The sequence below is a fragment of the Sturnus vulgaris genome, chromosome Z (genome assembly GCF_052056855.1).
Source record: "Sturnus vulgaris isolate bStuVul1 chromosome Z, bStuVul1.hap1, whole genome shotgun sequence".
NCBI lineage: Eukaryota > Metazoa > Chordata > Aves > Passeriformes > Sturnidae > Sturnus > Sturnus vulgaris.
The window spans coordinates 1,648,802-1,673,806 of record NC_142283.1 but is presented as its reverse complement, the minus strand read 5'-3'; the positions used below and the strand labels follow the sequence as shown (position 1 = coordinate 1,673,806).

At 42.6% G+C, this 25,005-nt stretch overlaps 1 protein-coding gene across 7 annotated transcripts in view; it reads right to left on the bottom strand.

Moving 5' to 3' along the window:
- Positions 1 to 25,005, bottom strand: part of XRCC4 (X-ray repair cross complementing 4) — a 142,742-nt gene that overhangs the window by 4,722 nt on the left and 113,015 nt on the right. The window contains exon 8 of one of the 7 annotated variants that reach the window (XM_088156739.1): positions 5,624 to 5,749. The exons of the other annotated variants lie outside the window; for them this stretch is intronic. Within the exon in view, the coding sequence (XP_088012865.1) occupies positions 5,653 to 5,749 (97 nt within the window). The 3' untranslated portion in view covers positions 5,624 to 5,652. Of the gene's footprint in view, positions 1 to 5,623; positions 5,750 to 25,005 lie in introns of those variants that run through there. 7 annotated transcript variants of the gene reach the window in all.

Sequence of the window (25,005 nt, the reverse complement as noted above, 5' to 3'; positions counted from 1 at the left end):
AGAGAGCAGTGGTGTCAGAGATAATCAGAGCCCAATCCATACATGGCCCCAAGACAAATCCATAGAAACCAGAGGAAAACACTCAGGAAATAGCTGGATACAACAATTCCTGAGACATCCACGCCTGGCATTTCCCTAAGCTCAGTGTGTTGAGCAAGTCTAGCCTCCACTGAGGTCACCAGACAGACAATGGCAACAACAACAATAACAATCAGCTTGTTCAAGTTCACAGTTAATGAAGAATGTTTTCAATGCAGAAAGCACAAAGCCAATGTTCAAGCAGGGAATTAAATGTTCCTTAACAAGCTTCCACCTCTGGCTGGAGGCCAATCTGCATCTGCACCTGTGTCCATCACCACCTCTGCACTGCAGGGCAAGCCTGGAATTCCCTCAATAAAACACAACTGAAAGCAAAACTTCAAAACCCAGCATGATTTTGAATTATGTCTTCAGCTCCTGCTCTTCATTCTCTGGGACTAGAAACCATCAAGTGTGGGATGATTTTGTTTTATGCTTGTACAAGTTGTGTGTTTTTTTTTTTTTTTTTTTAGTTTATATATCCTTGGAATGCTCCAGAGGGAGAAAAGGGAACCTAGAATCCCTCAAATATCCTATAAATTGACATTGCAGCAAGAGCAAACAAATCCTCTATATTGAGAAGATGCTCATATTTATCTCTTAATGATACAACTTTTAATATCTGATGTAATTTCCAATACCTGGCTGAGGATCAGTTCTCAACATTTCTATTCATCCACTGCATTTATTTCGTCCTACAAAACTGAAACGTTTTTTGGGACTTACATCCTTTGAGTTGCAAATTCCCAATTAACTTCAGCTGGCATTGGTGCAGGTCCTTATGTCAAGAGAACATTCTGGTTTAGCAATATAAATACAGCCCTGGATCTTTCCATCTGATCAAACATGCTTACAGATGCTTACTAACAAAGATCTACTTAAAAATGTAATAATAGATGTCACTTACAAGGAAAAAGCCTAAACCATGTTTGTTTTAGACAAGTGGCACACATTTCTGTGGCTCATTTCCACTTAAAGCCCTTCCTGCTTAAATAAACTAGACCACATGCACTTCGAGGAACACACCAGCACCACTGCCTTCACTGGGGAAAAAACACAAACCTCTTAATCACAGCTACAAAACTACAGAGTAAAGGAAAAACTTGGTTTGTTTAGGAATTTTGTCAAGGCCTTTCATAAATCCACTGCATTGCAATTCCATTGGCAAATGCTGGGAGACATTTCTCATAGTCATTAAGCACTATTTATCACATATACATTTATGTAACAACAGAACTGCCTGAACCGTGTGATAATCCTGCTCCAGGCTGTCAGATCCTGGGGCTGCTGGGTCTCCCTAACCCTTTCCTACCCCTCAGAAAATAAAAATGAAACCCCCTGGTTGGATTTCTTGTGTAGGGAATGTGTGTGTCCTGGTGTTGCTCTGCCTGCATCCCTGAAGGGGTTGAGGGGGAGGAATGGGGCTTTCCACCCCAAAATCTGGTGGCTGCATGTGGCAGCTACAACCGAAGGCCATGCTAAAAGAAATAACAGAAGAGTATTTAACTGTAGAAAAGTAGGAGTCAGTTTGAAGTTAAGCCTGAGCTTGCAGAGCCTGCTGAACCATCCAGCTCTCTGGGGCCTTTGCACTGACTGCTGAAGAATGAAAACCCTCTCTTCCACAAGTTAACATTTAAATCATTCTGAAAAGAACATGGACTAGTTCAACATGTGCATGATGAAAAATTCTCTCTCAGTTCCAGACTGGGGTGCTCTGATTTGGGAGAATCCATGGACTCAACCCAAAGAACCATCTTTCAAGAACTCCTAGCACTGGATTTAGCACATTCCTTCTCCCTGCTGAACAATGTGTACACAGACACCTGGGCACCATCAGGAGCCCATTACTGCCCAGATCACCTGCTACCCACTGATCTGCTCAGCAGGTTCTGGATCTTTCACTTCAGTCAGCTTTTTTGCAGAAAACCACTTTAGATCAGTAGAGCATGTGGATGTATCACTCGTGTAGGTGTTTCCCAATGACAAGATGCACTCAGAAACAAAGAGCAGCAGGGAGTTACTAATAATTCTGGGAGCAGGATCCGATTTACAAGCTAAGGTAGAGCAGATGAAGTATAGCAAGGTTTTTTCAAACCCTCTAATAGGTTTCTATTGAATATAAAATTGTTTTTAGAACTCAGAACTGTGCTTTCCTCTCTGCTGCCTCCTAATTCCCATTCAGCCTCTCCTTGTGCTCCTCCTGACCCCTCCCCAGCCACAGACCTGAATTCATTCATACTTTTCTGAAATGACATCAAAGCTTTGATAATTGAGATCAAACAATCGCCTACAGTGACACCTGTGAGAGCTGAAACCTGTTCAAACACACAGGAGGGGGGAAAAAAAAAAACAAAAAAAACCCCACCAAAAACCAAAAAAAAGGGGACACAGACCAAACACACAAGTTCATTACTTGTTGGTTAAATGCTGCAGAAGAGTCTGGAGAACGAGATTTTTAAGAAAGGTTGCACCATCTCCAAATAAACAACAAAACCCCAGCTAAACAAAAGGATGGGACTGGCCCTGTGTGTTTCTTTTGTAAAAATTACTGTAAAATGAGGCTTTTGTGGAAATTACTATAAAATGAGGGGTTTTCTTCTGAATGAGCTGCTTTTCTTTTTTGTCCTGTGAGTGGTCAAAATCACAGAAACCAACCAGTGACAGCCCAGCTGGGAGGCCAATCCACCCCCAAAAAGTGGAAGGGAGAGGAGCCCAGAAGGGCCACCAGTCTCTGGATCAGCAAGCCACCCGTGTGGCTGTAAGACACAAAATAAAAGGTGGGATTTTAAACTGAAATTTCTGATTTCCACCTGCCCACAGCTTCAGGGAGCCCACGCACCTCTATGCCCCCTCTACCAGACTCTTCTTCTCAGGCTCCAGGCTTTCAGAGACACCAAATCAGGAAATTAAGAACAGGTCTTGGATAAAATTTCAGCATCTGAGGATGAGCTATGAGGCTCACCAGGAGCATTAACCCACACAGGAAGGTGTGACACAGGTGTCCCAGTGCCCTTCCAGCCTGCTCAACACCTGCCCTGGGCACCTGCAGGTCCCATTTCACACCTGGTGCCAGCCAAAAAAAAACCAAAAAAAAAAAACAACCCAAAAAACCCCAAAAAACAACAACAACAACAACAAAAAAAAAAAAAAAAAAAAAAAAAAAAAACAAACCACAAAAAAACCCAAAAAAACCCAAAACAAAAACAACAACAACAAAAACCTTAAAAAAACAAACAAACAAACAAAAAAAATAAAAAACCAACCAAAAAACCACAGCGATTTTGGGTGGTGTTGAGGAGGAATCAGCACATTCCTGTGAGGAGGAAAAGGACTGTGTCAGGCTTAAAAAAAAAAAAAAAAAAAAAAAAGGAAATGAAGGGATGAGCCAGCAGCTGTCCTTGGGACAACTCAACACTGATCAGAACTCCCTGTCCAGCCTGGGTTGCTTTTGGTGTGCTCAGCATCTTTCAGTGCATTTCTTTTTCACAGTGTGGCCCTGTGTCCTCTCAAGGCCATGGAAACTCCCCAGACCCTTGAAGACACCCCACACATAATATATAAGAACAGAAAAGCCACAGCAGAAAGCACAGAACACAACGAAAATGTGACAAAATTGATTAGATACCAGCCTACAGTAATTTTCTTTACACAGCTGCCTCAACTCCAGCCCAAGCCAGATTTTTACCTTCAGTTCTGACAAAACTAAAGTATGTCCAGAAAATCTTCTTGTACTGCTCTGGATCAAAGCAGCATCCAAACCACAAACATTATACAGTTTTAATCCACAGAGAGCTTTGAAAACAGTCCCAGTGCTGCACCACCACTGAAAAATTTAGATAGTTTGCCTTTTTATTGAGTTTCAGCACAGTGCTGTACAGGAGTTTTTCATCTTACACTAAAAGCATTAAGAGAAAAAGAAACACCATGCAGGTGGGCAACTGGGATTTTATTAGGAGAAGGCAGGTGTCAATCAGAGGAGAATAATCATGGTTCACATATGAAACAGGTGCTGCTGCCTGGGTAAAACAACCCAGAATTAGCTCTGAAAATGGTGCTGCACCTGGATCTTGAGGCACTGGTAAAGGTCCACTCAATAGAGACCCATGTGGTTTTCCCCACCCTGTGGCACTGGGGGAAAAGAGGAAGAGTAATGTATATTTTTCAAGTGCCCCTCCTCACCTGATGCCTCAATTGTATTCTTTCCAGAGGAAAAGAAATTAGAGTCAATAGTAGGTTCATGGCCCAGAGGCACAGGGGAGACACTGCCTGTTGTTAATTAAGATTGAGACAGACTGAGCATTCTGAATCCTAATTCTGTCTGAATGGAATATCTTTGCAAAAGAGAGAGAGGAAAGGAAGGTGAAAGAGCAAGACACAGGAATTCCCATCCAAAAGATCAGATCACAGCCTGGGATAAAATCTCCTGTTCAGAATAGGCAGTTCAGATACTACAGAGTAATGCAAAAAATTTAAAAGACCTAGCTGTTCAAGGAGCCTTTTACAAATTTATTTTAAAGCAGTACTATAAATAAAAATGGTTGCTTGAAAAGTTTCCCAATAAATCTGGCAGACCAAAGACATTCCTGGTATCATTTGGGGGGGGAAAAATTCAGAATTCAGACTGAAGCACAGGTTTTCAGTTTGTGCTTAACTTAACTTCTTGTAAAATAACCAACATCACTTTTAAAATCATTTACCAGTTGGGTTTCCAACCCATTCTGCATTTTCATCCTCAGAATTGCTCATTTTGCTAAAAATACTCAGGCAAGAGTAGCAGAAGCTCATTCCAAACCTGGTGGGAGCCAACAGGAGCCATTACAGCAAGGGCTTGGTGCTGTCACACTGTTGAGCCTCAAGCTTAACATAATTCTTTGGAGCCAACACTCTCCCTGTCCTAGAAAGAGAAGAAAAGGCTGTTTTCTGCTGGGAATACAAGGGCACAGACCATCTAACTGCAGAACACCACAACACTCTACAAACCACCAATAAAATTGTAAATGTGAAGAACAAGTTTGGTATTACAGGTGAAAAAATATGACAATGGCCCTGGGTGGGGTGAGGGGAATTTCACTGGAGTTTTTGATTTCTGTACAGGAAAGGAGGCTGTTCAAACCTAAACTACTCCTGCCCTTCACTCACAACACTTTCATGACCAGACAGGTGTATTTAACTGACTTGTCAACAGCAAGAGCTCAACAAGCAGGAAAAGAAAAGAAAAGAAAAGAAAAGAAAAGAAAAGAAAAGAAAAGAAAAGAAAAGAAAAGAAAAGAAAAGAAAAGAAAAGAAAAGAAAAGAAAAGAAAAGAAAAGAGAAAAGAGAAAAATCCTCTTATTTCATTACTGAAGCTGTACAAAACCAGAGCAGCTTGTGAGTCCAGGCAGAATTTATGTAGTAAGGTGTTTCTCTTCCTGTAAGCATCCTAGACCTGATCCTAGCATTACAAAAATCAGTGGATTCAGAAGGTTTGGAAGTGGACGGGGGGCTTATCAAAACCACACAGTTCTCCCCAAGGCTTTAAACAGCAGAAAAATAATGAAAGGAAATACCTCTTGTAAGATTTCTCTATTGCTGCTTTCAAGAAGGAGAGGGGGGATAAAACCAGCCGTCCCCCTTTTGCAGAGGGGGATGAAAAATGGGATAGCATAAACATCCAGGACAATCCTTTTGAAGTCTGGATCAAAAAAAAAAAAAAAAAAAAAAAAAACGGAATGAAGCCTCGGGGGCAGGGGAAGGGAAGTTACTGCTTTATCACATCGAGTCATTTATCTTGAGCACTTCTGCGTGTCTATTACGTGTCAGCAGCCAGAAATTGGGCAACAGGAGTGTGATAAAACCAGACATTCCTAGAAAACTTTCCTAGCAGATGCGGCTTAATTCAAAGGAGTGGGTTTTTTTCCTTCCAACAGCTGCCTGAAAAGACAAAAACTCTGGTGAAAGTGTCTCTGGTGACCAGTCCGGATCGATGCGAGGCGAGCAGCTAGAATTAAATCAATAAAGGGAATAATGAACCTGAAGACACGTTCTCCTCAAAGCAAAAAGCCCAGATGATTCAAATTCCCTCACAGACACTGTCCTGCCTCACCAGGGCTGACACAGCTCAAAGCTGATGGGCCACTGTGCTGTTGAAAATGCCTTAATGATGATTAAATACCTGCAGAACAATCAAAAATGGAAGTGTTACAAAGCTGGGTGAGGGAGAGGAAGGCATGGGACTCCTGAGGACCAGGCAAAGCAATGCAAGTTTGGACAAAAATCCCATTTCTGGAGATGCTGTTAGTGGCAGAGTGAAGGTAGCAGCTGGGGAGGGGTGAGCAGGTATCACCACACCTCACAGAACTGCTCCTGGCACAGCTGTGGCCACCCTGCCCAGGTGTGCCTGGGCTGCCTGTCCCAAAACTGAGCCAAAACCACCCATTTATTGCTCCCACCCTCATCACCTGGCACGTCTTGGTGGCAAAACCCAAGTGCTGCACTGACAGGAACAGCAGCACAGTAGCTCCCTGGCAGGGACCCAGTGTGGGTCCAAACTGGGAGAAGCTGGAGCCCTGCCAGGTACAGCACAGGCAGCTTTTGGTGGCAGGAGTGGGTTTTTTAAAAGGCTAAGTACACCACACTGCAGCAGAACCTCCAGGGGATGATGTATTGCTGCCCTTTCCAAACGTGAACTCCCTTAATGGAGAAGTGAGCTCCAGGGGCACTGAAGGCTTTGCTGAGCTGGTGTGCTCAGAAGTTCTTCTTTGTGCAATAGGAAATGAAGTGAATCTTCTAGGGCTGGGGGAAAGAAAAGGAAAGGGAAATGAAAAGTTCAGCGTGGAGATAAGAATGCTGTGGGTTGATCCTGGCTGGACACCCAGAGGTGCCCTGTGACCCCAATCCTCAGCTGAGCAGGGCAGGGACATCACAGGTGGGCTCTGCTGCTCCTTCTTCCTCAGGAATTGGACTCCTCATATTGCTTCCCTGCTCCAGGGTGGGTCCCTTTATCCATGGGGTCAGTCCTGCAGGAATTCCCCCAGTGTGTCCTGGTAAGGTTCTTGTTAATGCAAAAAGCACAAGTTATTAAAGCATGCTGTGTTAATGGCTATTTTGCAAGGCCAGATTGCAACTGTACCATCCAAGGGAAAATAAAGCCGCCTTAAACAAGAGATTTGGAAACAGATTTTTTTTTTCCAACACATCTTGAATTCGGTTTGCTAAGTGGCTGCCTGGCCACTCTTGCAACCTCTGGGCTCAGGCACTCAGCATATCCTGGAGTATCCCACCTACACAAGAAATCTAAGGAAAAAACTGGCACACAGACCCCCTGAGCTTGTCCCTGAAATGACAGATATTCTGGGAGCTCTGCAGCACCAAAGGGGCTCCAGAGCCTGGAAATCTGACTGTATCTGAAACTGGAGGAGGAGGAGATGTTCCTGGCAATCCTCCTTGGAATAATCCATGTCTGTGAAGCTCTGTAGATAAATACATACATACAATTGTGTACAGGCAGCAGGAGATTGCCTGACTATGCTTTTCAAATCAAAGCCAAATCAAAGACACACATTAAATATACATCCTCATTACTTCTAAGAAACATTGGGAAACCAGGGCTTTGGGCACATAAACCAATGACCTAATTACACTCATCCACATACAGCATTTTTCCTACTCCCAACAGATAAAATGCTTAGCAACCCCCACTGCCCTTCCTGAAATTTGTTGTGCAATGTTCCTGTCACCAGAGCTGCTCTGCTCTGCTCTTAGATGTGACTGTTTCAGCGACTAAACCACACACATTGACAGAGTCATCGGGTCTCCCTAGAACTCAAATCACAGGGTTTTGGGAAGAGACATGAAAAAAAAAAAATAAAAAAAGGCTTACAAAATGGAATGGTATGTTCAGCATCAGCCTTACATCCAATATGAATGAATACTGCAACACACTCCATCTGAAATGCAGATTATATATTCACCTTTGCACCTGAGCTTTTAAAGGTGTCCTCCCCACCACAGAAGAACAGTCCTTTATATTTCCCTTTTAAAACACACCAGATAGGCAGCTGGGTTTTGGGATTTGTCTAACACGTGATGGAAAAATTTAGTTTATATATTTACCAGGCAAAATACACAGGTATTAAGCACCAATTTAAATTTGTTTTTGAAGAGGGGAACAGAAGAATCCTGGGACAGGACAGTGTTTATTTCCAGCTTTTCCAGCTTCTGTCCCACAGCTGAACTCCTCTTTCTGGGTGAATACACTAAAAACAGTCTAGGGGTAAATATTAAACCAATAATAGCAAGGTGAAAAAAGAGCATTTTCTCAGACAATCCTTTTCTTAAAGATAGTTGTGTCTGTACATTGATCGCTTAGGCTTGAATTTCTGTGCTGATAGAAACTCACTGAAAGAATCTCCTGAAACCAAATGAACCAAACATGCCTTTCTCTCTATACTTGGGTGTCAAAGGGGTGTTTAATGAATATTAATTCAGGCAACTCCTCTGATCTGGACAGCCATGGCTTCAGGTTTAATGGAAATTTCCAACAGGTCTACAGTTACCTCAACAAAAGACATGGAAAAATAACTTCACATACATTTATCATAGCAATTCATCCTTAGATGCTATTTTTCAACTCAAACAGTTAATTTTAGAACAGAGAGGAGTGTATCTTGCTTTCTGTCAAGATAAACACTTGTGACATACAGCGCACAGAAAATAATCCAAAATGACAGAATTGATTTTGGAAAACGGTGCTCACTAACACAGCTAATGATGAGTAATTCCAGGTTGGGGTTTACCAGAATTGATCTGAACCATAAGCTATTTCTTTGTCTACAGCTCTGTGGAATAATACCTTAATGAGACTATGGCAGATTTTCCCCACCAAAAAAAAAAAAAACCAAACCAACACAAACCCCAAAAAACAAAACAAAACAAAACAGCACAAAATAACAAAAAAACCAAAACCAAAACAAAAAAAAAGCTTTATTCTAAAGACATAACTATTTCCTCAGAGCAGCCAACAGAGTCTCATGGCACTGATGGCATGGTAATCAATGCCTATTTTTAATTGAGGGGATTATCACTGAAATAAAGACAGATTGCACTTGTAGCTTGGCTGGATTAGTTAATTTTCCATAAAGGCATCGTCATGGTTTTACTTCTTATGGCTTGATTTTTTTTTTTTAACTGATGCACGCCACAGATTAATTCCTGCCCTGCACTCCTGCCTTCCCCCACTGTCCTCCCCTTTGATGCTGCTCCCCACATCACAAACAGCTGAGCCAGGATTACAAACTCCTCTGACTCCAGACTCTGCCAAGAGTGTGAGAGCCCAGCATGAAGAAGCAGTTCAGGGATCCAAGTTCCTGTTGCCTAATCAGTCCTTTCACCCTGGCCAGGAGGTAATCATGCCTCTGCTGTGGTTTTGTAAAAAAAAAAAAAAAAAACACAACCAAAAAACCAAACAAAAAAACCAAAACCCCATGAATTATATGGCAGCACAATGAACTATCAATTACTGACCCAATTTGCAATGCTGGGAATCAAATCCCAAAGAATCTAAGTGATCAAAGAGGAGTCGTAGGTTGCAAATTTTATTGCTGTATTTTTACTGGAACACGGTTTGCTCCTCCTAAAATCTTCCACATTAACACAATACATAGTCTGGAGCTGTTTAAACAAAACCTCATTCCACAATTCCACATTTCAGGGAAATTAGCCAAGTAATAAGACAAAGCATTTTCTTTAGGGTATTAGAGAAAAAAAAAAATTAGGAAAAGTTTTGAAAATTCAACTCCTGTCCCTAAAGCCTTAAACTCTGGAAATCAACCATAGAGCATGTATTTTCCCAGATAATGACAAGTATTTGTAATGGATTTTACAATTAAGTGAATGAAAGCTGCTACAGGATCTGTTAGGGATTGTCAAACCACTGTAAAGAATTCACTGTTGCGTCAAACCCACCATTAAATTTCTTGTGCACTTAGCCACAGGCACTAGAGAAGAAACAACATTTTGCACTGAAAGAAACCCCCCTCACTCGGAGGATAATGACTTAATTTAACTTCAAGGGGAGAAACGTGAGGGCAATAAATCAGCCAAGGGGATGCATGGTGGCACAGTGCACATGAGGCTCTGCGAGCAGCACTGGGTTTCCATTGTTATTTTCCACTCCACATCCCGTTGGTGCATTGTTGCAGGCACTGGAAGCAGAAAAGGCACAAACTCGTGCCCTGTGTTGGCAGGAGGGATGCTGAAATGGATGGATTTATGGAATTCTGCTGCTGCCACCAGCCCGCAGCTTTCAGAGAAGGCGCTTCTGAAAGGAAAGAATCCTTGGGAGCTTTCCAGTGAAGTCAAGTCTCAGGAGGAACTTGGGCAACACCAAACCGTGGCTGTAAAGCAGCATCCCTTGGTAATTCTGACAATTCCAGCATCCCACCAAGCCATGTTCCTGCCCTGTTGCTGGGGGGAGGGATGGAAAAGGACCTGTTCTGAGGAAACCAAAACAGAATAGGAATCAGCAGCAACCCAGTTGGGATTTTTCCCTTTGGTTTCTTATGGGTTTGTTTTGTTGCTTTGTTTTTGGTTTTTTTTTTTTTTCCTGTTCTTTTCCGTCATGGAAAGACAAAATCTTTTCTTCTTTTTCTTCTCTTCTAGTACTTTATTATTCCTGTGTCAGTGGAGTCCCTCACACAAATAGCTCTCAACCTTCTGAGCCTTTTATTACAGCACTCTCTTCAAGTCAAGACTTTTTCCCAGTAATTCTGCAAAGCAGGATCTTGTGCATTGAAGAAAAGAAAAAAAAAATTACTTTGGACAGAATCTCATTCTGCTAGTCCTGACTTGACTATCATAATCCTACTGAAAGAAACACTCCTGGTAGCTGGAACCTGTAGGTTCAAAGAGACAAAGGCAGTGGGTGTAATACCATAAGGAGCTGGAAATCCCAGGATATTTGTGTTTGTGAGGGAGCTGTGGGGATGCTGTGCTCCATGCCCCTGCCCAGGCAGGCTCCCCTGCAGCAGTGGCACAGGAACGTGTCCAGCTGGGCTGCCATGGCTCCACACAGGGACACTCCAGGCCCTCCCTGGGCAGCTGTTCCAGGGCTCTGCCCCTCCGTGCACACAAGTTCTTCCTCCTGCTGGGCTGCACTGCCTGCCCTTTCTCTGATGGCCATTGCTGCTCCTGCTGCCACTGGCAGCACTGAGCAGAGCCCGGCCCCATCCTCTGGCAGCCCTGGAGATGCTTGGATGGATGGATGGATGGATGGATGGATGGATGGATGATGGATGGATGGATGATGGATGGATGGATGGATGGATGGATGGATGGATGGATGATGGATGGATGGATGGATGGATGGATGGATGATGGATGGATGGATGGATGGATGGATGATGGATGATGGATGATGGATGATGGATGATGGATGATGGATGATGGATGGATGATGGATGATGGATGGATGATGGATGGATGGATGATGGATGGATGGATGGATGGATGGATGGATGGATGGATGGATGGATGGATGGATGGATGATGGATGGATGGATGATGGATGATGGATGGATGATGGATGGATGGATGGATGGATGGATGATGGATGGATGGATGGATGGATGGATGATGGATGATGGATGATGGATGATGGATGATGGATGATGGATGATGGATGGATGATGGATGGATGATGGATGGATGGATGGATGGATGGATGATGGATGATGGATGGATGATGGATGATGGATGGATGATGGATGGATGGATGATGGATGATGGATGGATGATGGATGGATGGATGATGGATGGATGGATGGATGGATGGATGGATGATGGATGGATGATGGATGATGGATGGATGGATGATGGATGGATGGATGGATGGATGATGGATGGATGGATGATGGATGGATGGATGATGGATGGATGGATGGATGGATGGATGATGGATGGATGGATGATGGATGGATGGATGGATGGATGGATGATGGATGGATGGATGGATGGATGATGGATGATGGATGGATGATGGATGGATGATGGATGATGGATGGATGGATGATGGATGGATGATGGATGATGGATGGATGGATGATGGATGGATGGATGATGGATGATGGATGATGGATGATGGATGGATGGATGATGGATGGATGGATGGATGATGGATGATGGATGATGGATGATGGATGGATGATGGATGGATGGATGGATGATGGATGATGGATGGATGATGGATGATGGATGGATGGATGATGGATGATGGATGGATGATGGATGGATGGATGGATGGATGGATGGATGATGGATGGATGATGGATGGATGGATGGATGGATGGATGATGGATGGATGATGGATGGATGGATGATGGATGATGGATGGATGGATGGATGGATGGATGATGGATGGATGGATGATGGATGGATGGATGGATGATGGATGGATGATGGATGGATGGATGATGGATGGATGGATGGGATCCCCTCTCCCCTTCCCTCCTCCAGCCCAGCCCAGCTCCCGCAGGCTGTGCCCAGCACAGAGATGCTGCAGACCCCAAACCCTCTTGCACAACACACAGGAGCTGCAAGAGACCCCACTGACCCCACTGCAAGTCACAGCCCCAGATATGGCTAAAATTCTGAATAATTAATCAAACAAAATGCTCACATTCAAAAAAATAAGCAGCCTTCTTTGCAAAATAAACTTGGCTGTGCTCTCCTACAGAGATGCTGTGGTTGAAACTGAAATAGTCCTGTGGCAAAATCCTGCTCCACAGCCCAAAGATGAGCTTTTCCATCAGGGCAGGTCACTCCAGCTGGAACTGCTCCTTAATGTGGCTGGGGACATCACCCAGCAAAGCAAGTGTCCCTCGAACTGGTTGCCTGGGTACCCTTAATGAAATCCCAACTTCCAGCATGTTCAGCTCAGCTCATCTCAGAACATTAAAGCCTCATTGCAAGAGCCATGGGGAAAATGAGGTGATGCCAGTGGAAAACATGCCTTTCATCCATATAAATAACTCCTGAGAAAACAAGGTGCTCGACAAGGAGTCAGGATGCCCTGACAACTAAGAGCAATTTGCCAGAATTCAGTGCTTGCACATCTATCTATACACAGATCTAGAGCATTCTTGCATGCACAGAATAATTAATTTCTCTATTTACATTGGTTTTCCAGAGCACAGAATTGGATGAGGGGGCCTTTATTTACCTTACAAAGGACTGTGAAGAGAAACAAACCCTGTGGAGTTTTTCAAACTGATCTATTTCCCCCAGAACTCTTCCTCATTTTTAGTATTTCTGCAGCACACTGTTAAATTCAGCCAGAGATGCCGCTTCATTTTTTCCCCTGGAAACACTACTTTGCAAGCCAATAAATATAACTGACAATTTCCTAATATATTGTCCAAAAGCTGTTTCTCATTTCAAGTCATCTTCCCTAATCCCATTTCTCATATTACATTCTCTGCTCCGCGCTGATACTCTTCAAGCCTTATCAAATGTTTCCTTTGTTGCCCTGTAGCCAGCCTGTATGTATTTAACCTAAACCCATCCCTCATAAATCCAAATACCTTTCCTGTGCACGGTGTTCTTCCCTCCATCCCTCCAGCTGTCAATACCTCCCTGCTAATGAGACCTCAGCATCCCCAGCGACAGGAGACCTCTGCTTATTAGACTAAAATTGAATTGGTCTTTACTGCTGTATTCTGAATTCATGCCTAATTTGCTGTCAGTTACTACTTTTTAAGTCCCTTTTGGCATTGCTGCTTCCCCAGGAATCCGTGGCTCAGATTATTTTCCCCTTGATAGGCCGGCGCTAATTAATGCTTCTAAAATGCTTTCAGAGTGGAAAGCCCTGTATAAATATTAAGCATCCTTATCTGTGATGGGGAAACGTGCCCCATTACTGTTGTCACATAAACTTCACATCAACACACTCTGTGTACAGCCCATGGTCATGGGCACTTGATTTCCGACAAAGCACTGCTGACTGGATACAACAATGGGAAATATTTATGGGTGGGCTGTGTACACACAAGAGCTGGGCCCTGCAGTGTGAGTGTTGCACACACAAAACACAGCCCGAGCAGCTCTGCTGTTTATGCATTGAATGGATAAACAGAAACTCAGAACAGTTTGCAGCTCTGCCCGTGTATTTTACACCGATTTTTCGCTGTGTAAACACTGTCTCTCTGAGTTATTGGCTGCCCCGCAAGGCCTGGTGCAGGGGGATTGTTCAATACTGAATGAAATGAAGTTTGGTGAGTTCGGGCAGCTTGGGTATTAATCATTCATTAAAAAAACAAAATGAACAAAAAGGGCCTTGTGTTTCCACTGCCTAGCATTTCCTACGCTTGACTTTTAGCGGGCGTCGTTTCCAATGCTCTGCTCCACAAAGGAGTGGGATGTGTTTCTGCACATTTTAACACCTGGAAACCACTGTAGATGATGGTGTGCATCCTCCACTGCCAGCCCTGGGGGACTCACAGCCCATGGCTGGTGGGTTTATGACACAGAGCAAAGCCCAAGGGGATGATGAGCAGCGGGGACACAAAGCAAGGAAACCAACCCAGATAATTTGTTAAAGCAGGCATTAAATGGGTTGGCAAGGTTTGTTCTTCCAAAAGGCTGCTTTCTTGGATCTGATCCAATAAATCACTTACCATAGAACTCTGAGGAATTATGCTGAGATTTGGAGGTTAAATCTGTGTTTATGTATTTGTTTTTCATTGCGATCAGCAATCAGCACCTACCAGGATTCACTTTCCACTTAACTCAGTGGTGGTTCTTTTGTTTTGTTTTGGGTTTTTTTGTTTTGTTTTTTTTTAATGTACCACTTTTGACTCAGGAAATCCTGTGATAAATTTTCTGCAAGCATTGCCCCAGAGCAGTGAGGATGGCAGATCTTCACTTCCACCTGTATTGCTTTCCAACAAACCTATTTACTGTGAGGCATTTTACCATATTCCCTCTTTATCTGAACTAGATTCCCTCTACAAACTTTAGACCAAAGCAGAAAATTAATCTGCTAGAGACTACAAAAAAGCCATTCCATCCAACCACCTGATGTTTTGCATGGCAGGCTGCATTTGCTGAACTCTCCGTGGTGATGCTGAGAGTGTTTCCACTCTCCCCTTCCACAGGTGGAGGAGAGCACACCTTTGCCAGGTTTCCCAAACCAAAATAAAGCCAGCAGGTTGTTTAGTTTGGAGATTGTTTGGGCAGCACAGCACACAGCCAAAGCGTCCGTCATGCTACCACAAGACCAGAAAAAAAAAAAAGAAAAAATCAAAAATCTGTGTTTGCCTCTCTTATAAAACAGAGAACAGAGCCCTTAACCTCGTATAAAATGTCTAGACTCTGGATAAACAGTCACCAGTGCTGGTGCTGCTGCTGGTTACTGAGTTACCACGGGGGCAGAGCTGAACTCTAATGCCAGCCAGGCTCAGGGATGAGGAGCAGCTCTGGGATCACCTCTGGGATAATCTTTGCCCTGCCAGGACCCGCATGGTTGCCCCCAGGATGCAGCCACAAGCCCCACTCCACCCTCACACCCAACCTGCAGGTGATGCTCAGCTCAGGTTCTTTTTCCACTCGGGCATTTCTCACCTCCAGGATGCAGATGGAGCACCAGGAGGATTTGCAATCCCTCTCTCACTGCTGCTGTTTCATCTGTGGTTTTTAATACCAGTCAGCAGCAGGAGACAAAGGCAATAATTCACATAACAACGCCAGGAATTCAGGACAGTCTTCACAGAAACTTAGGTGAATCCACAAAATGTAAAGGGAAAGGGTGCATTTTACTAGATGCAGGCAGTGTATTTTTTTGTAGTTCCATTCTATTGCCTTGATTACACAAATTCAATTTGCTTCATTTTCCACACACTGATACAATGCTTGTAGTTGACTATTTACCCTCCATGTGTTTGCTTCAGGTTTTATTTCCTGGCACTGTGTAGATAAACCAATAGAGTGCTGCTCTGGAGAAAATGTTTCCTGTATTCACATGATCACCCAAAAAAAAATAAAATAAGCAATTTTTATTTGTGTTACTGTTCTAATAAAAGACAACCATAAAAACAACAAGGTTGGTGTGCAAGGGGTTTCTGCCAAAGAGATGTTGGAGGTGATTCCAGCAAACAGGCTGGAAAGCTCACATCCATTTTTGAAAATGTCACATAAAACAAAGATACCTATCAGCAGTGATTACCTTCCCAGGTGTTTCAGCACTGGGGGAAATATTTATTTTAAAAAAATTAAAAATCCAGCTTTAACATAAGAACAGCACCTGTTGCTGTTTCCACAAGCAGCAGGTTTGAAACTGGGACAGCCTTAAAGGAATTTTCCAAGTTTTCATCCAGGAATGCCTCTTCTCTGGCTGAAAACCATCTGGGCTCTTGCTGAGCAATCTTTAATCAAATTGTCTGCGACAGAGAGAAATATTAAGAAGAAAACAAAGGAAAAAAAAAATCAGGTCCATTTCCACCAGGGACCTAAGCAGTAGCCTGAATTGGGATTTAAAGCCAGCCAAACTGGACAAATGCACTATTTCAACCTCATATTCCAAGTTATAGAGGCACAAACAGATAAATGTGTCAGTAAAATCAGCTTGCTTCTACTGCACAGTAAGCTCTTGTGAATAACCAACTTCTCCCCAACACATTTTTTTAAAAGAATAATTTGTTCCTAGTCAAAAAGCCTGTGTGCCAAGTTTCAGCACAGAATAAAATCTTTACAGTGGAGTTATAAATTTTTTTGAAAAGTGGGTTCTGTGTACTCACATACACTTAACCATTACAAGGGCAGCAGGTGTCACTATAACAAATGATGTAAAGTTTAATTTAAACATCAGAGAGCACACTGAAATACTTTGGAAATTGCCACAGGTCACTTAACATTTTATAAGAAAAAAAAAAAAGAAAAAATTAGAAAAAAAAAAAAAAAAGAAAAACCCTACCTCCTCTCCCTAACATTTAATTTTTTTCCCCCTACACGGCAAAGTAAAGAAAACACAGACATGGATTCTTTGTAATTAGCAGGACCGTGGTTTTACAGCAAAACGTGGGCCAAGAAGTGAAAAGTTAACAAATCATTAGACAGCATACATTGCCCTGTATGAGAACCGTGGCAATCTGCAGAATAGCTCAGGATACACGAGCATGAGGTCAACTGTTTTCAGTAGATAATTGTTAAGTACAAGCATCCTTGCCTCACAGACAAGGCATGCAGCAACACACAGGGATGCCTGGCACTTTCAAAACAATTACATTTGCCCACCACGTTACCTAAACAAATACAGGAAGCATGGTCACTAATCACAGATATGATTTAAATATTAAGGGAAGAAGGGGGGGGGAAAAAAATGAAATTCTGTTTTCTTTCCTCCCCTCTTTCCATTTTTTTTCGGCGAATCACCAGTTTCCATGGCAACTGCACTGTTTACAACACAATAGCCTCTTCCCCTTCTTGCCCAGGCTCCCTGATGCTACAAAGCACTTTAACACCTACTTAACTTTAAAGCTGGTCCTACAGCAGCGCTGGGGACCGGTGTAAGTGTTCAGCTCAGCTCAGGGACAAAAAGGGGAGAGAACACAGAGGGAAAAATAAAAAAATGCAACATCTGTTGGCTTAGGGACAGCCCTCCTTTCTCATACCGTGTTTTTATTTCAAAGTGGTTTGATTTTCAGTGTTACCTGCAGGTTTGCACACAGGAATCCTGCTCCTCCTGAGCCAGGCTCTGCTCAGGGCTGCACTCAGCTCCTGCAAATATTGGTGATCAATGTTTTATTCTACATCTCATCACCACCAAGGCCAGGTTGGGCAGGGCTCAGAGCAACCTGGGAGGGTGGAAAAGGTCCCTGCCCATGGCAGGGGGAATGGGATGAGCTTTAAGTGAGGGATGTCACCACCTGTCCACAATAACAACCAAAAAAAAAAGCCATAAAATCAGCAATTTTAACCCACACGTAACTTAATATGCAAAAACAACAACAAAAAAAAAGTCTGTGGGAAGTTTTAGTTTTTAGTTTTCTCTTAAGGAAAACATGGTCTGTGGGGAGAGGGGGTCTGGGACTGGAAGGGGTCTTTGCTCCTTCCTTAGCCTCACCTGTGCCTGTAGATAATTGGAGCTCTTTCTCTTCTGCAAATGAACATTTTAATCCCAGTGATGCCTGAATATTATCTATTAGACTTTTTTTTGTGCGTGTGGTTTGTTGGGTTTTTTTTTCTTTTTTTCTCTCTTTCTTTTGCTTCAGTATAACAACTCTGGCCCCTGTTCAAAAATGCACTTAAGCATGTGCTTAGTTTTAAGTAGATGAATAGGCCTGTTGAAAAAATGCTCCAGTTAAGCATAAAATTAATAATGTGCCTCAGTGTTTTGGATTAGGCTTTAATTGCAGGAAAAGTTTAAAGCCATATTGTGTAACACTTAAACATCCACCCATAACTGAGTTATGCTTTTCCTTAAAAAAAAAAATAAAAAAAAAAGCTGTAGCAATGCTCCCTGCAAGACCCCAATAGAGGGGCAAAGATCCCTAAGATGAAACCAGTATTATCCTGCAATTGATAACAGCACTGTAAGAAATGATCTGTGATTTTCATGCTAATCTCTGCACACAAAGAAGATTTTTTTCATCAGTCTCCATAACTCAGATGATATAGTTTAACAATACCAGTTTGGTATTGTCTTTTTGTCTAAGTTTATTCTGTTTTCAAAAGCCAAACGAAGTAATTCAAGTAATCACAATTCCAGACCACACGTGCCAGCACCCCTTTACACCTTTTTGGGCTTTGTTGGTTTATTTATTTATTTTTTTAATGGGAAATTGTTATTCCTTTTATCCCTATCTTCCCCATCTACTTAGAAATTGTAACTCCTTGTATCACTGCCTTCTCCATCTACCTACAACAACAGAAACCTATTTCAGTTTTATTGTGAAATATTCCAAATAAACATTTTAAATGGCAAATGAGACAACGTGAACAAGGAATATAACTGGATTTCCCCTCTCCTTATGAAGGAGGTGTCTCTCAGGATGAATTTAGCAAGAAGTGAGATTTTTTTTTTTGTGGCCATCCCATCCAACCTCAAGGCCCATCACAGGGAATTTCATCTGTGAAAGGAGAAGTCTCCCAGAAATCCCAAGCCAAATCTGGAAACCTGGAGGGTTTTATTACAGCATATCAGTGATGCCTGGTGCACAGTGAGGCGTGGAGAGGTGCAGGATGCTCTGCAAGGCAGGGATGGTGAGGATCAGGGAAAAATACAAACTGCTGACAACAGAGGGTGAACTCTGGCACCAGATATGAACTGGTGAGGAAACAGGGAGCACACGGCTGAAAGCTGAGCCCAGGAGGGACTGTGAAATCCCGGCAGGAATCCCTACATCCAGCAGCAGGACTGGCACTCAGAGCCAGCCCCCAGCTGCCTCAAAGCCACCCAATTAATGTCTCACTCCCAACGAGGTCCCGGGCCAGGAGCATCCTCCCTGCCAGTTACAGGAAAATATTTATGGGGAGGTTGATAGGAAAAGTAGAGAGCCAGGGGAAGGGATGAAAAGGCCACAGGACATTTCTCTCTGCAGCTGTCAGTAGGAGGCTACGCACCAGGAAAAAAAAAAAAAAAAAAAAAAAAAAAGCTCCAAGAAGTTTTTGCAGTGTTCTTTTTTTTTTTTTCTTTTTTTCCCCTCAAGAGACACGGATACAATGATACCTATTCAGTAGCCTGAGCCTCAGAAAAACAGAGAATTATACTTCTCTGCCTCTATGTGCAGTTCTCTGTTCACATACATTGTCCAACAGCAAACGAGACAGAGAGAGAATATAGTTTCTGTAACAAAAAAGAACTGTGTCTGCTGGGACCCTCGACGTGTTGGAAATACCAAACTTTTATTCATACCATCCCTGTAGCAAGGCTTCTCAGAAGATAAAGAAAAATATTTTATCAGACTGAATCAATACTGGACTTTCTCACCAAACACTGCAGTGCTTTATTCCTACAGGGCTGCCTGAGAGCTATGGTTTGAAACCACCACCATCACAAAAATCAATTTTTTTTATTATTAATTACAAGAATTTTCCTTGCAGTCGTCGTGGGAACAGTGCTCACATATTGATCTCTCCTAAGGCAGTTCCAGAAGTAATCTCACCATCTCATTCTGCCACCTTTGCAAAGAAAGTCCCCACAAGTTATTACAAACCTCATTTCTACTGGGCTGTGCCTCTGAACCGTCGGATTTCTGCCTCCTGTGTCACAAAGGATTTCTCAGAGACACTTTAGCATGGCAGCTGTGCCAGTTCCCCTTTATTTGTACCAGCCCATGGGATCCTTCCCAACCAAGCAGGGCACTACAAACACTGCCCAGGGTAAGAGGGAAACAACCCCTGAGGGTCTCACAGCTGTCCTAAATAATTTTTTTTTAAGTGTACATTAAATAAAAGGTATTGATGGCGAGACTGTGGAGCAGCCTCACCCATTGACTATTTTAAAAGTCACATTTTTCCCTCCAAAATCAGATTACATGGGAGCCATGATAATAACATGTAATCATCACTTGGGAAAAAAAATAATCCAAGTAGGACATTTCAGTACATTTTTGGCTGATGATTTTTGCCTCTTTTGGTTGATACCAGGCTGTGATTGTGTGAGTATCTTCCTCAGATGATGTCAAAACTACAAAAGCTAGTGCAGAAAAGCAGCGAGGAAGAAATCCCTTTATTTCCTGCACTCATGAGGCAGTTCAGAAACAGCAAAGGTTTTGGTAAGTGAAAATGGCTGGTTGAGATTTGAACCATGAACAGGTGGGAGAAGGCTGTCTCTGACCCTGCCCTAGGCACAGCCACTGCAGAACAAGAATGAGGATAAAATCACAGAGTTTGGACAAAGGGAAGCACAATAAATTCCAGTGGCACCATTAGTCACAGTCTCCTATCTCATTAATGCTGTGGCCTGCATGGCTGGGTAATTTTCATGCAGATAGGAAGCACTAACATCCTAATTTCATCCTGTGTAAAGTCATTGATTTATCTTGCACTGGTGTCCTTCCACCATGCCCTAAAATGAGCTGGGTGCACAGTGGTGGGGAAAAGCAACTGCAATACTGGTGGAATACAGAATAATATACTAAACATAAATATAATATAATGCTGGTGATACAAAAAAATTATTTTACCTGATTTAGGCCCATCAGAGTACACACAGCAATGCTCATCCATGCTAACCCTGAAAGCAACAGGAGCAGCAGGAATATTCAGCATAAACTGCAAAAAAGCTGAGACATTTATGTGTAGCTCCTTGCACTGTAACCAAAAGACTTACACCGCTCTGATTTAACAATCTTATTTTAAAACTTGCTTCAAATTTCCCTTTTTAAAGGATATAATATATGCAGGAGCATAATCACGTCTGGCAATTGGTGAGAGTTTTGAAAATTGCTGATTTTTATGCCGTGGTTTGAAGAGCAAATGGATTTTCATGTTTGTGTATCAGCTGGATTGTATTAATGCAGTAAAACCTGTGCAAAATTGTTTGCTTGTTTTGAGCTTGACAGTGATTTCAGAATTTCACAGCAAAATGGTTTTTGGTGCACGATGCAACCTGCAAACCTCTCTTCAACAGTGTTTTTTTTTGTTAGCTAAGTGACAAAAATACAAAACAAACAACCAAAAAACCAAGCCTCACCAACCAAACAAGCAAAAAAAATCTTTGCACATAACCATTCTCAGTCTAATTCACTTTGTCTTCCCCCTTTGGCAATACCTGAAATGAAATGGAACATGTTTGAAAGACGAATGCCTTGAACTGAAAGTGTTTTTATGGAGCTGCAGTTTACTGGGGTGCCACAATGAGTTGAGTCTTCCCCATAGGATATTGAGATGCTAAACTGTGAAATGGAATACAAAAAGGCTGGTGGGGGTGAATTTCTCCTTTTTTATAAATATTTTGCTACAGACGTGTAAATGCAACTTTAATTCTTTCCTCACCTCTGGCTCTTCCACTTGTTTAATTTTCACAGCAAATAAACCAGCTTAGGTGCAACCTCTGTGGCCAGGAGGGCAAGACTTCACCAAGAGGGAAGATAAATATCTGGTAGCCACAGGAGTTCTTATTCTCACCTCAATTCTCCTTTTTCCCTCACAAATTTATTGCAGCACTTTTACTGCACAGCAACCACACAAAACTGTGAGTTTCCAGCATAAAGGAACAATGCCTTTTCTTGTATTTTGTTTTCTGATAAGCACAAAACCTGTAGGAACATATTTTATAATTTGCTTACACCTACTGGGAAAATAGCATTAATATTAAGGTAAGAGATGGTGGATTTTTTATGTCCAGAACACGAATAATTGAGATATCTACACTGAGTTATGATGGTATCTTTCTTTAAAGTGACTTGGCAGGATAGATCATAAACCATTTTAAATTCCATAAAGACATAATTTGTCTGTATTACATGAAGCAAAAACCTATCAAAATCCAAAGCAGCCTTTCCTGCACACAATGAGACTCCTCCCTTATACTACCACCTAATTTTTCTAGACGTGAAGTGACTTAAAATGAAAAAAATGCAGTTTCAGAAGGGGCAGTGTGACTTCTCTCATCCTTCTCTTTCCTGGGCTGTGGTCTGCACCTCCCTCCATGCATCCCAATTCAAGACCCAGTCCTGAAAATGCTCACCCCCAGGTGCAGCTCTACCCTGAGAAGCTCCAGGGAAGCCTGAGGAGATCAAAAAAGGAGTATCCCAGGAGACCAGTTCTGACTCAAGAATGTAGACAGGGTGTCCAGAGGGCGCTGCACAGAGAATACAAAAATAATCTGATGTTTGCATTGGGGTTGCACTGTCCTGACCAGCAGTGGCAGTGGATTCCATCAACCAAGAGAGGCAAATTCAGTGCTGGCTCAAAATGCACCAGCCTCCTTCACAAATCTCAGCCCCACAGAGCCAAACACAAATGCCTGATGTTGCTGCTTCCCCACTAAGGCCACTGCTGACACACTCTTTGATGCAGATCTGTTCCTTATCCAACTGCTGGGATATTAGTATTTGGAATAAACACTACATTTCTGAAGGCAGCCTCAGATAAAGGGGGATATTCTCTCGGAATTTTAAGGCAGAGGTTTCACGAGCAGCCACCTTTGCAGCGTCCTGCAGCTCAGATTTCAGATGGCTAGGTGAGAAAACACACGGGGTTTATTTTCAAACATTTAGCATCCACCATAAACCCACACTAACTAAAACGACACCAGCACAGCAAAGAACTCAAAACTCCCTTTTTCAGGTCTCTGTCATTATGCTCTCTAATGAGAATTGGTGCTGTTGACATTTCAGTGGATGACAAACTCCATAAAACAGGGGCTTGTTTACGAGTACTGATGTTTTTAAGCTGCTGGCTGTGACTCCTCACATGGAGGAAATTATTTTAGCAGCACATCTTCCATCACACTCACTGCTTTCAGTCCAGAAACCAAAGGCAGAGTGAGAACACATTTTAAGAAACAAAAGGAAGAACCACCCCAAAGTCCTACAGGAGGTGGTGGAGGAGGAAGGTTTGGGCAAGGTGGGTGCTCAGAGGCAGCCAAGGCTCCCCACACTGCCTGTGATGCCTTTTTGGGCTGCCTAAAAACAGAGAACAGACAACAACAACAGAATAAAAAGCAGATGTATTTACTGAAGGCCTTCAGGTACATTTTGGGAAGCCCCCTAAGGGCTACACCCAAAATGTGGTTATGGGTTTTCACACTTGGATAAGTCTGGTCCATTTCCATACTGGGGTTAATCCCCAATTCCAGCTCCAGGTAATGAAGTCATTTACCCCCAGTTTGCTGCCCCAATCCCTTTTGTTTCCATCTCTGGGGCCTGGGGCAGTGAGGGGTCCTTGATTGCCAGCCTGGAGAGGAATTGTTGTGTGTGCCCAAAATGGGAGAGCAGCAGCTCACACTGGCTGTGGAGTTTAGAGTCACACACCAAACAACTGCAGGGTTACACATACATTAAAAATAGAAAAACTGAAATCCCAAAGCATCATTTGTCCCCACTGATGAGCCAAGGCTGTGCCACTGCTGGGGGGACAGAGACCCCTCAGGTGTCACACCCACCTGCACTCCCAGGAAAAACAACCCAGCCAAGCACAGAAGTTGCAGCATTTGGGTAATGAAACAATTATCCACTTCATAATAATGGAACAAAACAAAAAACCCACACGTCCCACAGGGGAGTTTCTTTCCCTTCTTTTTTTTTTTTTTTCCCTCTCCTCCCCCTGGAAATATGTGCAGTCTACACCCCTTTTATTCTTTTCCATTCCTTATTTTCAGGGCTACAGATGATTCTGATGTGAAGCAAAATGAAAACAAGGATATTTCGCACAGTGTATCAGAGAACCCAGCTTAAAAATGCATTGCCTCATGCCTTGGGCCTCTAAAAACACTCTTAAAAATCGACCAATTCAACGCTTTTCATGTCAATCACACACACAGGTCTCCAGTGACTCTGAATTTTATGAGCTGTCACTCATCCCAATCCCAGAGGTGCACCTACTAAATACAAGCTTAATGACCATAGAAAGGATGGTTGAATATTCCTACACTACAAAAATGTAAATGAAAAGCACAACAGTAATTGAAATTAAAGGGAAAAAAAAATACGAAACAACCACCACTGGCAATTTCTCCCTAAATAGTACTTTTATACTGGATATGAGCTTTCTTTGTTCACACTGAAATACACATTTTGGTCTCAGAGGGATGAAAGTGGTGCTCAAAACGATGCTCTGCAGACAGCAAATGGCATTACCTTGAGACAATGAAGATTACAGAGTAATAAATCCTTATGATACATAATGTCACCTGATTAATTGTATCTCCATTCTTATGAGAAACCAGAAAAATTTCTGTTGTCAGTCTCAGTCACTGGCCATATTGCTCACTTGAAATTTAAGCTGCATTTT